At 40.4% G+C, this 15,378-nt stretch overlaps 1 protein-coding gene across 3 annotated transcripts in view; it reads left to right on the top strand.

Moving 5' to 3' along the window:
- Positions 1–15,378, top strand: part of LOC109936617 (kelch-like family member 5) — a 147,426-nt gene that overhangs the window by 68,711 nt on the left and 63,337 nt on the right. For all 3 annotated transcript variants that reach the window (XM_048618199.1, XM_048618139.1, XM_048618264.1), the window contains exons 4-5: positions 340–476; positions 6,390–6,586. In XM_048618199.1, coding sequence (XP_048474156.1) covers positions 340–476; positions 6,390–6,586 — 334 coding nt within the window. The remainder of the gene's footprint in view (positions 1–339; positions 477–6,389; positions 6,587–15,378) is intronic.

Genomic DNA, 15,378 nt, shown 5'->3' with positions numbered 1-15,378 from the left:
TTTTTGGAAAGTTATGTTTTATTTTATGTTTGTAGTAGTTCCCTAGATACAAATACAACCTTGTAATCATCCCTCTCTTTTAAGTTTCAGGTCCTATTTTGTTATTTTCTCAGTGTATTATGTATTTTATTCTGCCACTATTGTGCTGTGTGGATATTAAAAGAAAGCATTTTATACTTGTGTTTTCTTTTCTTACCCATTGGCAATGAGATGAAAAGATGCCCGACAACCTATAAATGTTGTGTGCAGCTTGACATTTCATTTAAGATGGAAGGCATTACTATGGATGAACCTATGTAAATTGAAAATTATAAATAGGTTTTCTTCTTGTGTTCCCAGGTTGGTTCTATCCTCTGTTTCAGACTACTTCGCTGCAATGTTCACAAATGATGTAAGGGAGGCCAAACAAGAAGAGATAAAGATAGAAGGCGTCGACTCAAATGCATTGTGGGCATTAGTTCAATACGCGTATACAGGTGACTACAAATTACTGGATAAAGTTGAAGTGTCATGTCAGATAATTATGTAAAATTCCAAATTGCACATTCTGGGTAAAATAGCTGTCTTTGCTTTTTGTTTAAACAAAGAAGATAGTTTTGCACAACAAATTTAGCAATGATGGTTTTATATAATATACTTGAGTAGATTTGTAGCTCAGGTTGTGGATGCTGCAGTTGGTTCACTCGCCGAGCTGGTTTATTAGTTCACAGCCCTTTCATTACCCTGCTGGGTAACATCATCAGTGCAGCCTCCAATAAAGTGTTGTTGTGTTTTCCCACTTGCTATTTAAACTCTGGGGTCCGTTGAAGTTGATTACCTCATTTCCGGTTTTTCTTTGCAGTGGTGTGTATATAGGGTCTCATTCCGTGTGTTTATTGATGGCCTCCTTGGTGGAGAACCAGGCCTCCAGGCAGAGACAGGGATGGGAATTCCTCGCGGCCTGGTTCTCCTCCAAGAAGGCCATCAATAAACACACAGAATTAGACCCTATATACACACTATTGCAATGAAAATCCAGAAATGAGGTAATCAACTTCAACGGACCCCAGAGTTTAAATAGCAAGCGGGAAAATTTAAAACGCTTCATTGGAGGCAACACAGATGATGTTACCCAGCAGGGTAATGAAATGTCTGCAAACTAACAAGCCAGCTCGGCGAGCAAACCAACCACAGCAGATGGTTTTATATCTTTGCATAGACAAATTAAATGATGGCCTCTTTTTAAGAAATTAAATATAAGTTCTCCTTTGCGAAAATCCATTAGGAGAAAGAAACGCAAAGGAGCATCTTAGTAAAGAAAATCACATTGAAAGCCAACAGTTGCATCTGACAAAGACCTATATTGCCGATTGCCAAAGAAGTGTCACCTTGGATTCAAAACATTAACATTGTTTCTGTCCTCACAGATGCTGCCAGACCTGCTGAGTTTCTCCAGCATTTTCTGTTTTTATTTTAGATCTCTTACATCTGTGGTGCTTTGCAACATCAGCAATGAAGGTAATAAATGCATATGTAATTAGCATCAGGGATGTCTTTACATTTACATCTGACAGTCTACAATTTATGGTAGCAGATTAGAAACATAGTGGTCATGGACTTAAACCTAACCATAATTAATTGTGAAATTAAATTCAATGAGCCTCATAATTTTAGGCGTACACAATATGAATGTGAAAGCAGACCACTTATCCTTCAGGGAAAGGAACTGTCTACTGCAATTTGGTTAGGACTCAATGTGACTCCAGCTCTATGCTATTTTGTGGACACATAATGCTTTAAGGGTAGTTATAGTTGGGCAATGAAATTTTCCTTGCCAATATGATCATATCGAAAGAACAAAGTTTTTGAAAACACATAATAAGGGTGAATGCCTTATTAAAGCCAACTTCACAAGTAGCCAGGTAAAACTCCTGCAAAATCAAACTCAGTAGAGTGTGTTCACATGGCTGTAAAGCATCTCCTATGCCAGGTCCTTTTTTCTCCACTCTCAAATGTCCAATATTTAAGGGAAGGACAACAAATACGTGTCAAAGGTGCTCTGAATTTCTTCTTGAATCATGGCTCCATAGATAGTAAATAACTTCAAAGAAGCCGTTACCAATTGTCCACTAAAATGTCCACTAAGCTGCATCATGCTATGAATCCAAATGCCTTAATGATAAAGCAGAGTAGTGGCAGAGAAAGAACAAAAATCCCAAATCAAGCAATCCACTATGTGCTGGGACATCCTGTCCCATGGGCACAAAAATGTGTGTTGAGAATCAGCCTGTTCAGTTACAGGAAAATCCGGGAGAGAGTTGATGTCATCCTTAAATTGGGTTGGTGATGGGATCTTATGCCATTATAGCCCCTCTGATTTTAAATGGGAAGTGATGAAACAAAAATGAGTTTTGTAGAGTCTTTAGAGTTTCTTGAAAGATGAGCCCCACACACACCACATTGCCATTCAAAAAGTTAACCTTTTTCTCAACTGAGATGGGAGGAGTGGACTGTTGCTCTGGTTCCATTAACTAAACACATGCACCAGCAGGTTCAGGAACAGCTTCTTCCCAGCTGTTATATGACTGGTGACTGGACTCTCTAGCCTCACATAATAGTGATCTTGCTAACATTGATCTCGCTTAGCACATGCCCTGTGCAATGTAGCCTGTATATGTCTAAGTCTTTTTGAATGGTACATCCTTGCTCATTATGATCTGCCTGTACTGCTCATAAACAAAACTTTTCACTTTACTTCAGTACACGTGACAATAAATCAATCAATTGATCAATCGATCGACCAATTACTCTATGGTTCTCAACATTAAAGGAAAATAATATATCTAAGTCTCAATATTGGTAATGGCATGCTTTTTCTATATTAGACTTAGAATGAAATGACCAATTAAGGAGTATTCTTTAATAAACACAATTATTAATTTAAATATTATATACATTATGAAATAGCACCCATTCAAGAAAAATGGTGAATTTATTTATTAATACACGCAATTCTAAATATGAAGATATAAATGCACTCTATGTAGCCCAAAATATACACACACACATGTTCTTCAAGTAAAGTTGAATAAAATAGATTTCTCTTCTTAAATTAATTTTTTTTAAAAACACATTGGACAAAATGTTAATGCAGTGAATATTTCAAAGTCTGTAAATCCTACAGATGTGGTCAACTCACTAATCATGCATGGTTGTTTCTGGGGTCTTGACAGAAACAGCTTGACTATGAAATACAATATTGATAAGTTCTTTCTGCCACTCTTCCAGAAGACCAACCAAACTTCATCCTAATCTTACAGCAAAGGTATTTCAGGAAGAGGAGACATGAACTGAGCAACTTTTTCTGATGCATGTTTTCCCCAACTTGAAATCCAAATATAAAATTTGCTTTTAAGGAAGGAAATCTGCCATCCTTACTTTTTCTGTATGATATGTGACAGCAGACCCACTTACATGTCCTAATTGTATGTATCTGGATGCAATCATACTCTGTTTAGAACAGTACACGATCCAATACACATGATCCCTTACCAGTGGAAGTAAGTTCACACCACAACATATGTTAGTTGTTTGCTGATTGAATCTGTGAAGTAACTTAAATGCCACCTTCTACGATATGAAGAATTTTATTTGAAATATATCTGGAAAAATCCAGTAAATAATGTATGGTGTCCAACAATTTGGATACCAAGACATTTTTTTAATCAACATCAGTGGATGTAAAACTAATTTCTGTTGGCATGTCATCAATGAAGCTTGCTCGTTCAGCATTAACATTCAGGATTAATGCTTGAACATGTTATTGCATCAAGTGGAGCTGCTCCCTCTGATCTTGGGTTTAATTTACTGTGTCAAAAACCATCAACAATGAATCTGACTTCCAGCTCCTTCTATAATGCACATATCCTGTGGCTAGCTGCAAGAGTATCCAATAAAAACAGCACTCAGGATACTGCAGAGCAATCAATTTTCAGATAAAGCATTTGAAGGCCTGTAAAAAATAATGTTTGGTTTCCTTTATTCCTCCAAATAGCCAAAACAAAACTTATGACCAAAAATGTGTCTAGATTAACATATGCTTTTGGTATGACAAGCTGAATATAAGCAACCAAATACACTACCAATATTTTTACAATGCTAAATAAACTAAAACCCATTCTGGCACCTGTGCAACATGTCACTGTATGGAGCCACTACTGCTCCTCTCTCAAGATCTGTTTTCTTCTTCTTCCCCCACTGGAACTAAAGAATAGTAGTGATGTTTGGAGAGAGAAATTAACAGAGATTGATGATAAGCTAGGTATGAGAGACAACAAAGAGAATCAAACATAATGATGAATAGAAGGTGCAAGGCATTCATTTAGGACTGGGCGTTAGCAAGCAAGACGCAATAGAGAGGAGGGGGAATGTAGTGACTAAAAATATATTGGATAGCTGATAAGGGAGAAAGACACTAATGAGAGTGAGAGAATGCGTGCTGAAGTTTGCCAGTGGCAGAAAAAAAATCACTAATAGAAGGAGCAAAGTGACCAGAGAATCTCTTTATATAGTTAAAATGATATTTAACAAATCTTTGTAAACATAATGGACCTCTGAAATTTCAAATCTAATATTGATCTTGCTTTTTGTACACTTTCTTTGCAGCCATAACCTTGTATTTGTTATTCTGGTCAATCACCCTATCATCTTTGTGTCTTTGTATGTTATGATCTGTATTTCACACGAAACTGAACTTTTCACAGTACTTAGGTATGTGACAATAATAATAAATCAAATGAAATCAATAGAGAATTTCTTAAAAGGTAAATGATTAGAAAGTGCTGATGTCCAAAAGGACCAGTGGCCCCTTATTCATGAGTAACTAAATGCTTACATGTTGATACAGCAAGATAAATCTTATAACATAAAACAAAAAAAACTTTTTTTTTTCTTTTATTCATTCATGGGATGAGGGCATCGCTGACTAAGCAGCATTTATTGCCCATCCCTAATTGCCCAGAGGACAGTTCAGAGTCAACCATATTGCTGTGGGTCTGGAGTCACATGTAGGCCAGACCAGGTAAGGATGGCAATTTCCTTCCCTAAAGGGCATTAGTGAACCAGATGGGTTTTTCTTGACCATCGACAATGGATTCATGGTCATCATTAGATTCTTAATTCCAGATATTTATTGAAATCAAATTCCACTGTCTGCCATTATCTGGGTCTCTGGATTAACAGTCAAGTGATAATACCACTAGGCCATCGTCTCCCCGCTACTGCAGATGTTGTAGAAATTCAGCAAGTTTGACAACATCTGTGGAGAGAAAAGCAGAGTTAAAATTTTGAATCCAGTGATAAATTCTTTGTAGGTCTTCATTGCAAAGGTATTTGACTGCAGCTGTAAAGACGTCATGCTACAATTGTATAAGGTCTTTGCTGAGATTGCATCTGGAGTATTGTGTACAGATTTGGCCTCCCTGACCAAGGGAAGATATACTTTCTATAGAGTGAGTGCATTGGAGGTCCACTAGACTAATCTCCGGAAAGGTGGGATTGTTTTAAGAGACGAAATTGAGGACACTGGACCTGTATTCTCCACAGTTTTGAAGATGATTTCATTGAAACTTAGAAAATTATCGGGCATGACAGGATGGATGCAGACGAGATGGTTTCCTTGGCTGTGTGTCTAGAACCAGGAGACAGTATCTCCAGAATAAGTGGCAGACCATTTAAGACTGAGATGAGAAGCAATTTCTTCACTGACTGGTGAATCTCAGAATTCTTTGATTAAACAGGGCTGTGGAAGCTCAGTCATTGACCATATTCAAGGACAAATCAATAGATATCTAGATATAATTGACATCAAGGAATTTGGGGATAATGATGAGGTAGATGATTTGGTTGAATGGTGGAGCGGGCTCCTTGGGTTGATTAGCCTGCCCTGTTCTTATTTTCCTAGAAAGTTATACAAAGAAACAATATTAACAATTGCTAACTAAATACATAAAGTATATTAGGGTTAAAAACGTACCATGTGCTTTTGATGAAGAATAGACATTTTGCCACGTACCCTTCAATACATCCTCAGATATCTTCAGACAGTTCTTTCCCACCTTCTACCACCAAATGTATAATATTGATGTTTTCATATGTTAAGATTAATTCTGCATAGCATTTACAAAAACTAGACTGTTTACTTTAAAAAAAAATTTAAAATATCCTTACTCGGCTGCAGTTGTGAATTTATCAATGACGAGATTTTTTACATTCTGAAGATGTAAATTGAAGAGGCCATTGCTAAGCAAAATGCTGTAAAATTTACATTGTATGTGCTGAAATAATTTTGATACAGTAACACAAATATATCATGTATTTAACAAAGAAATTGCATCATTTGTTTCTTTTAGGGCGCCTGGAATTGAAAGAAGACAATATTGAATGCCTATTGTCCACAGCCTGCCTATTACAACTCTCACAGGTTGTAGAAGCATGTTGCGGGTTCCTGATGAAACAACTGCACCCATCCAACTGTCTTGGAATTCGATCATTTGCAGATGCTCAGGGTTGCACTGACCTGCATAAAGTGGCACACAACTACACGATGGTATGTACCTCGGCCGGAATGGTTACTTCGTTGTCCATAAGTGTGGATTAGATAAATCGTGATTTAGTGAAGAAGCCATTTTTGTTTAAATAAGTCATAATTTTGGAATTTATTAAATCTGGGTAGCTTTGCAAGCAACAGTGCTTTGGCACAATATAGTTTTAGAATATAAAGAGGTAATTATAGTTTAAAGTTAACTACTATGAAAATTAACCCTATTTATAAAATTGTTACAAAATGTTGATCGAAATTCATGTTAGTCTATGGCTAAAATGAAAATAAAAATATAAATAAAGGCATCTGCAATAAAAAAACGTGGAGAGTAATATTTCTGTCAAAATGGTATTTGTAAACTTTGTGTGTACAATGACAAATTGCAATTGTATAGCACCCTTAATGTAATAAATTATTCCTAGGTGCTCATAGGAGCATTTTAAAGCAAAATGTAACATTGAGCTGCCACGGGAGATATTCAATCAGGTTATCAAAATTATTAGGTAGGTTTTAAGTAGTATCTTAAGGGAGGACAGCAAATTAAAGAAGTGGAGAGGTGTAAGCGGGGACAAGTATGGGGCCTCGCCAACTAAAGGCATGGGCACTAATGGTAGAACTATTAAAATGTGGGATGCTCAAGAGGCCAGATTTAAGAGAAGGACCAATATCTTAAAATGTTGTGGCTTTAAGATTATTAAAATTAGACTGAGATTGAAATGAGATTTTTTAAAAAAAGGACACGTGCTACCATGGAGGAACTTGAAACCAATGATCAAAATTTTTTTTTTTTTTTAATTGATGAGGAGCCAATATAAATCAGTGTGCTCCAGGTGATAGGTGACTTGGACTTGCTGTGTGGTTTTAGGGAAACTCAAGTTTTTAATGATAAAACGTGGCAGCCATTTGTGCATTGAAATTGTCAAGTTTGTGAGTAACAGTGTTGTGTGTGAATTACCACGTTACCTTTAATTCCGCTACTTTTTGATAAATCTCGCAGACAACCAAGTACTGAAACAGTGATTTAAACTTTATTGCATATAGCAGTCAAAATAAGACCCCTCAAGTAAGCAAGTTAAGCCTCACAACTCAACCTGTCTCTTACCTGATTAACGGTGGAAATTAGCTAAGTTTCCAATGAAGAGTTTCTGTCTCTAGAAATGCCCAAAGTTGAATCCTTGTGCAATGCTGTTCCTCGAAGTTCTGCTGCTGAGTTGTTCTGATGTTGGATTCTTGTACAGATTTTAGTCCTTCAGGTCCATGATGTGGTATTATTGATAATTCTTTAGATTCGTTCATACACAATATTACAATTCTGCAGCTTGCCTTCTTATCAGAAGTCACTTCTTTGTTCCTTGTTACATTTGGCATTGACTGTCTGTTTGAAGACACAGCTTTCCTGTAATTAATTCTTTAAATTCTTCTGCGCAGCAATCAGTTATTCCTGTGGCATAAAGCAGCCAGTTATCGAGCAGATGTCAAAACAGTTTTGTTCATGTAGCTTTAACTCCCTCTTTTCTCAGACTTGGCTAATTGCTTTCAATTCCTGTATAAATTGGTCCTTCTCCATTAATAGTTTATTCCTAACAGAGTTATTGCTTCTTCTTTCCGTGTGTAACAGTTTAGCTTTGATTCTTTCAATCCATGAACAGTTATTAAAGTTCTGAAATTTATAATATCATAAAAGGCATGAATGTGCTTTCAGCTTCTGATGAACTGTGACAGGCAAAGTCAACCATTGTCACTGAAGTGGAAATATTTGGTCTTAGTGCTGGCATGAATGCATTGTTAGAAGCTTATCTCCAGGTCAAATGTAACATCAAGCTTCCAAACAGACAGGTTTAGTCTCAGCCTGTTGTCAGAGAGAAGATTGATTTTGGTAATTAGGTGACAGAGTTTGGAGCCAGCATCAAAAACAATTGTTTCAATCTCCCCCGTATTTAAATAAATGAATTTTCTGCTGAACCAGTACTGAATGCCAGACAAGCAGCTTGATAATTTGGCAATAACAGAGGAGCCAAGAGAGAAGGTGGTGAGGTAGAGATGTATGTTGTCAGCATACAAATTAAAATTCAGATTATGTCACCAAGGGGCAACGTGTAGATGAAAAGTTGAAGTGAACCAAGGGTAGATCCTTGGAAGAGCAGTACCAGAGATAATTCTTTTTGGAGCAAGAATTGAAGGCATTGCAAGTGATACTCTGCTGCTTGCTTATGAAGTGGACATTTAACAAACTAACTGCCTAATTTCATCCGTATCTGTTGTGCAGAACCTTTTAGACTGAACAATTGTTGAATCTAGTTCTTCATTTTAAGGCTGCATGTCAGATATTGTTTTCAATTGAGAGCCAAGCCAAATATAATAAATTGAAAGAGAAAGAAATGAGGAAATTTTGACCAGCAAGAGAGAATATGGGAATAGAATAATATGGGTGAACATGGAAACAATAAAGTAAGGAAATTTGTAATACTTCATGTTTGTTGAATCAGTAATTATTTTTAAGAATGATGGCAATTAATTATCAACAGTTTGCATTAATTTTAAACAAACTGATATAATTTTCTTGAATAATAAATACTGGTTCATATGACCTGGCAATTTTTGATTTGGAGGCAATACCACCAAGAAGAAAGTTATGATACAAAATCTTGGCTAATAGAGCAAAAGGAAACTGGCAAGACAGGAGAGCTGGAGACAGAAGGTTGCTAGCACACAGAGATAGAAAGAGAAGCAGAAGTGTAAGAGTTGAAAAGAAGTTGAGTAGGAGTCAAGATGGAACCCTGTATAGGCAGAAACTGTTGTTGTGCAGAATTGGTTGACTTCTGAAGATGTTGATGTTAAACTCTAAAGATGTATATAGCTTAAATAGGAACCTACAAGCAAATTTGGCTGCTATTTCTGAGGAAGAGTCACCAGACCCACAACATTAACTCTTTTTCTTCCTCACAGATGCTGCCATACCTGCTGAGATTTTCCAGCAACTTTGTTTTTGTTGCTGTTGGCTGCCTACTAACTCCATTGGACAGTTTCTGTTACTTCTGTAGTCTCACATGGAATTTATAGCATGTATTGATTACGATTCACCTAATTTACATTACTTCTGATTCACATTACTGTAAAACTTTCAAGAAATGAAATGTTGTTAATTTATTCATTTGGTGAGGGCATTTCATGGACAAAAACAGAAATTGAGAGAAAAATTTGGCAGCATCTGTGAAGAAAAGTCAGAGCTAACGTTTCAGATCCAGTGAGCCTTCTTCAGAATTCATTTCGCGAACTTAGTATCGCGAACTTAGTAATTTGATTTAATAATCCCCCTGTAAGATTGTAACAACGGCAGTTAATGTAGAAAGGGGGCCCAAAAGCCGTCTTCTAGTTTAGAAACAGCAAACGAGTAATAAGGTGCAGGGTCGTGGCAGAAACCCTCATAACATTTAGAAATATTTAGAGGAGAGGATTGGCTGACTGGCAGAAGGCAGAGAGTAAGGATAAAGGGGTCTTTTTCAGGATGGCGTCCAGTGACTAGTAGAGTTCTGCAGGGGTCTGTGTTGGGACAACTGTTCACATTATATATTAATGATCTGGATGAAAGAACCGATGGCATTGTTACTAAGTTTGCAGATGACACAAAGATAGGGGAGGGACAGGTCATGCTGAGGAAGTGGGGAGGCTGCAGGTGGACTTGGACAGGCTAGGAAAGTGGGTAAAGAAGTGACAGGTGGAATATCATGTGGGATAGTATAAGGTTATGCACTTTGATAGGAATAATAGATGCTTAGGAAAGGCTTCCTATATCTAAAGCACAAAGCTACTTAGACTTTGATCAGGAATCTTTTAAAGTTAACATGCAGGTTCACTTGCAGTGTTAGCAGTCTTTACAAGAAAGCTAGAATACAAGAGCAGAAATGTACAGCTGGGGCTTTCTAAGGCTCTGGTCAGACCGTATTTAGAACATTGTGAGCAGCGTTGGGCCCCATTTCTAAAAAGATGTGCTAGCCTTGGAGGGTATCCAGAGGACGTTTACAAGAATGATCCTGGGGATGAAAGGCTTGTCATATAAGGAGTGATTGAGGACTCTGGATCTGAGGGAGGGATTTGATTGAAACTTCCAGAATACTGGAGAGGCCTGGATAGAGTGGACGTGGAGAAGATGTTTCCACTTGTAGGAGAGATTAGGACCAGAGGGCACAGCCTCAGAGTCAAGGGCCATCCCTTTAGAACTGAGATGAGGAGGAATTTCATCAGCCAGAGGGTGGTGAATCTGCGGCACATATTGCTGCAAAGGGCTGTTATTAAGTGTATTTAGGACAGAGATGGACAAATTCTTGATTGGTAAGGGGATCAAGGGTTATGAAAAGGCAGAAGAATGGGAAACATACCAGCCATGATCGAATGGTGGAGCAGACTCAATGGCCTAATTCTGCTCCTATGTCCTATGCTCTTCTGTGCACCTGCAACGGGAAGATGTACAAGGCTATGGGTAAAGTACTGGAAAATGAAATTAGCCAGTTCGTTGGTTGTTTTTGACCACCATAGACTCAAAGGGCAGAAGGATCTTTTTCTATGCTGCAGACCTCCTACGACTGTATGCATGCTTTATCGTGCAGAGAAAATCTACAGCCCTGAATGAATTCTACATATCATTAAAATAAAACAAAGAACTGTGGATCTGAAACTAAACCAAATTGTTACAAAACTCAGCAGGTCTGGCAGCATCTAGGGGAAACGAGTCCAGTGACTTTTCACCTGATGAGTCACTGGACTCAAAACATTAACTCTGCTTTCTTCCCACAGATGCTGCCAGAGCTGCTGAGTTTTGCCAGTAATTTCTGTTTGTGTGACTATGTATCATTGTTTACTAGGGAAGAGAGGATGCTGACAAAATATTGGTAGAAGTCAAGACGATAGACATAATAGATAGGATTTAAAAAGAAGAATGCACTGGAAATGTTGATTGTGCTTAGAATGAATAAGCAGCCTGGTCTGGAAATTGAAATTTCTTTAAAAACCCTTTGGATTCCATAATCGTTTTAAGAATGTTTGGAAAGGACTTGGAAGTTGTAAAGAAATAATTTGCATATGGCTGAAACAAGAGACTAATTGCCAAAGATTTTCGTCTTGCATTCTTCGGGACAAAAGCAAGACAGCTAAATTTCAACAATAGTTTATACTACAGGAGGAAAGGATGGTGATTGGTTGACATGTCGATTCTGATGACCAAAGCATTGCAATGGACAAAGCAGTGGGAACCTATAGGCTCCACAAGTTCTCTGGTAATTCCAAAAAGGCACATGGCTTGAATATACATGTTTACTGTGAAGGAGTCCCTGTGTGTGAGTGTATGTAACATCTAGTGTATGCAAATGAGCCAATTTACAAGCACCAGTGTTCGACTTTAATTAGCATTAGTAGGTGTAACCCAATAATGGAAAAACATCTAAAAGTAAAGGCTTTGTTTTGGGTTTTGTAAGTGCAGGCTGGCTGAGTATTGTTTATACTCTGCCCATTGAAAATAACCAAAGGAACATGCTTTGGATCATTAGAAACTCATGTGGTCAAATTTAGTTTGAAGTTTATAGGTTCAGTGAATATAGATTCAGAAAACTGTTGTCTGTCTTTTTTATTGTGATATAGTGATGCAGTGCATATGTCAATAGTTCATCAATGGCATGTTTGCAAATAGGCCAAAGGTCGTCACATTTAGAGACAAGAAAAACTGCAGATGCTGGAATCCAAGGTAGACAAACACGAGGCTGGAAGAATACAGCAAGCCAGGCAGCATCTACAGAAAAGGAGCAGTCAACGTTTCGGGTATTACCCTTCTTCAAAACTGAATGTAGGGGTAGGAAGAGCTGCAGATAAAGAGGGAGGGAGGAGGGGTGTAGTGGAATGGTGGTGATAGGTGGACACTGGTTGATCGATGGGAGGGATGAATCCAGTTGGTGGCTGGAAGGAAGGGTCAGTAGGTGGAATGGAAGGGAGGTGGTGGTGCTGGAAAGGCAGCTGGGGGATGGGTGGGAAGGTTATTTGAAATTAGAGAACTCAACATTGAGTTCTCCGGCTGTAGGGTGCTTGGACGGAAGATAAGGCATTGTCCCTCAAATTTGCATTCCGAGCTGCTGTGACGCCGGAGGAGGCTGAGGACAGACATGTTGGAGGGGGAATGGTGGGGGAGTTGAAATGTGCGGTGACTGGGAGGTTAGGTTGGCCGTTACGGGCCAGCGAAGACGCTCAACGAAACGATCACCTTGTCTATATTTGTTCTCATCAATGTAGAGAAGACCACATCGAGAGCACCAGATGCAGTATACAATGTTGGAAGGGATGCAGGTGAAGCTCTGTCTCACTTGAAAGGACTGTTTAGGGCCCTGGATGAAGGTGAGGGAAGTGGTGCGTGGGCAAGTTTTGCATCTTTTACAGTCACAGGGGAAGGTACCAGGGTGTTGGAGTGGTTGATGGGGAGGGTGGCATGAACCAAGCAGTGGAGAAGAGAATGGTCCTTGCGGAAGGCAGAGCTGGGTGGGGAGTGGAAAATGTTCTGGGTGGTGGGGTCTAATTGGAGTTGACAGAAGTGCTGGAGGATGATACTTTGGATGCGGCAGCTGGTGGGGTGAAAAGTGAGGACGGGGTGCCCCTATCTTTATTATGTTTAGAGGGGGGTATGGTTTAGAGCTGTGAAGTGGGGAATGGATGAGGCACGGTGGAGGGCTGTCTGGATGACAGACAGAGAAAAAGGGTGTTGTTTGAAAAAAGAGGACATCCGGTATACTTGAGAGTGGAACACATCCTTGTCAGAGCAGATACAACAGAGAGGAAGGAATTGGGAAAATGGGATGGAGTTTTTGCAGGGTGAGAGGAGGTGTAATCTAGGTAGCAATTGCAGTCTGTGGGTTTATAGTAAATGTCGGTCCGTAAACTGTCACCAGAAATGGAAACAGAGAGGTCAAGAAAGGGGAGGGAGGTGTCTGAGGTAGACCAAGTGAATTTGAGGTCATGGTGGAAGTTAACAGCGGAAGAGTTGAGGAACAGTACCTGTGTACGTACTGAAGAGGGACTGTTCGACATAAGCAACAAAGAGGCAGGCATAGCTGGGGCCCATGCAAGTGCCCATGGTAACCCCCTGGATTTAGGGAAAGTGAGAAGAATTGAAGGAAAAGTTATTGATGGCGAGGACAAGTTTCGTGAGGCAGAGGAGGGTATTGGTGGTTGGGGGCGGAGGGATGGAGACTGGATGGGCCTAATGGAGAGGAATAAATTTAGGGCCTGTAGGACGTCCTTGTGGAGTATGGACGTGTATAGAGATTGTACGTTCATAGTAAAGATAAAGCGCTAGGGACCAGGGAACTGGAAGTTACCAAAGAGGTGGAGAACGTGGTTTGTGTCCTGTAGGTGGGGAGTGCCTGGTCCGAGGGGGGAGAATAGACTAGAGGTAGGAAGAGATGAATTCAGTGGGGCAGGAGCATACGGAGACAATGGATCGGCCGGGGTAGTTGGGCTTGTGGATCTTGGGAAGCAGGTAGAACCGGACAGTGCGGGCCTGCGGGCCTATAAAGCTGGAGGGGGAGGTCACCGGAAGCAATGAGGTCATAGACAGTAGTAGGAGACGGTGGCTTGTTGGGCCATAGTGGGGTCGTGGTCAAGAGGGAGGTATGACGTGGTGTCAGAGAGTTGGCATTCGGCCTCTGTGACATAGAGGTCCATCCTCCAGACTACCACCGCCCCGCCTTTGTCAGTGGGTTTGATAGTGAAACGGGGATTGGTGTGGAAAGAGTAGAGCGCTCCATCCTCTGCGGGGGGAGAGGTTGGAGTGGGTGGGGGTTGGGGGGGGAATCGAAGTGGTCGATGCTAACTGCCAATGCGACAATGAAGAGGTCCAGGGCGGGTAAGAGGCCGGCAGGGAGTGTCCAAAAAGGGGAGAAAGGTTGGAGGCGGGTCCCTGGAGGGTAGTTGGAAATCTTTACTGAAGAAGGAGGCATGGAGGTGGAGGCAGCAGAAGAAGAGTTCTGTATCGTGGCGGGCATGGACCTTGTTAAGGTGGGGACGGAGGGGCATGAGCATGAACATGAACATGAGCCCTTTTCTGAGGACAGACCGTTCAGCCTTGAGTTCGAGACCGGTGGTGGGGGGAAGATGGTGAAAATGCAGTAAGGTTCAGGGGTAGGGTTCCATCAATTCCACAAACCCTGGCCTGGATTCAGCTGGCAAAAGGACTCGGACCTGCCTCGACTTCCCTGCAACTTCCGCCTCCACGCCAGACTCTGCCCACTCTCCAATCAGCACACTGACTCCTATCCCCAGAGTCACTCCTGGGTCCTACTGCTCACCTACAGCTAGCCAGTACACCTCTCCCTCCTCATCTGTCCACCCCCACTATACACCGTACCCTACCCCTCCACCTCTCCTCCCTCCTCTCTACCACATCTCCCACCGCATCCAATCCTCCATCCTACTCCCCAGCCCACTACCCTCCCACAACTACTACACCCCCAAACACACTGCATCCAACCCTCATCCATCACATGCTATCGTCCCCACACCCGCCCGCCCACAAGTCCCCTCCTTCAGCTCCCTTGAGATCCCCCAAAACCCCACTCCTGAATCTTACCGTATGTGACCTACAGCAATGTGATTGATTCTTACCTGCCTTCTGGGCAATTAGGAATGTTAGCCCAGCCAGCGACACCCTCATCCTGTGAATGTTTTCAGCAATATACTACAAATACAGGTCCATTTGTTCTGTGCGCATTTGAGCTATGCTATGACAAATCTCCCAGTGAAGTTGCTCAGTTTGTTACAATTCC

This window comes from Rhincodon typus, chromosome 1 (assembly GCF_021869965.1).
Source record: "Rhincodon typus isolate 14 chromosome 1, sRhiTyp1.1, whole genome shotgun sequence".
In the NCBI taxonomy this organism is placed as follows: Eukaryota; Metazoa; Chordata; class Chondrichthyes; order Orectolobiformes; family Rhincodontidae; genus Rhincodon; species Rhincodon typus.
The sequence above is the reverse complement of the archived record's forward strand: the minus strand, read 5'-3'. Positions and strand labels throughout refer to the sequence as shown.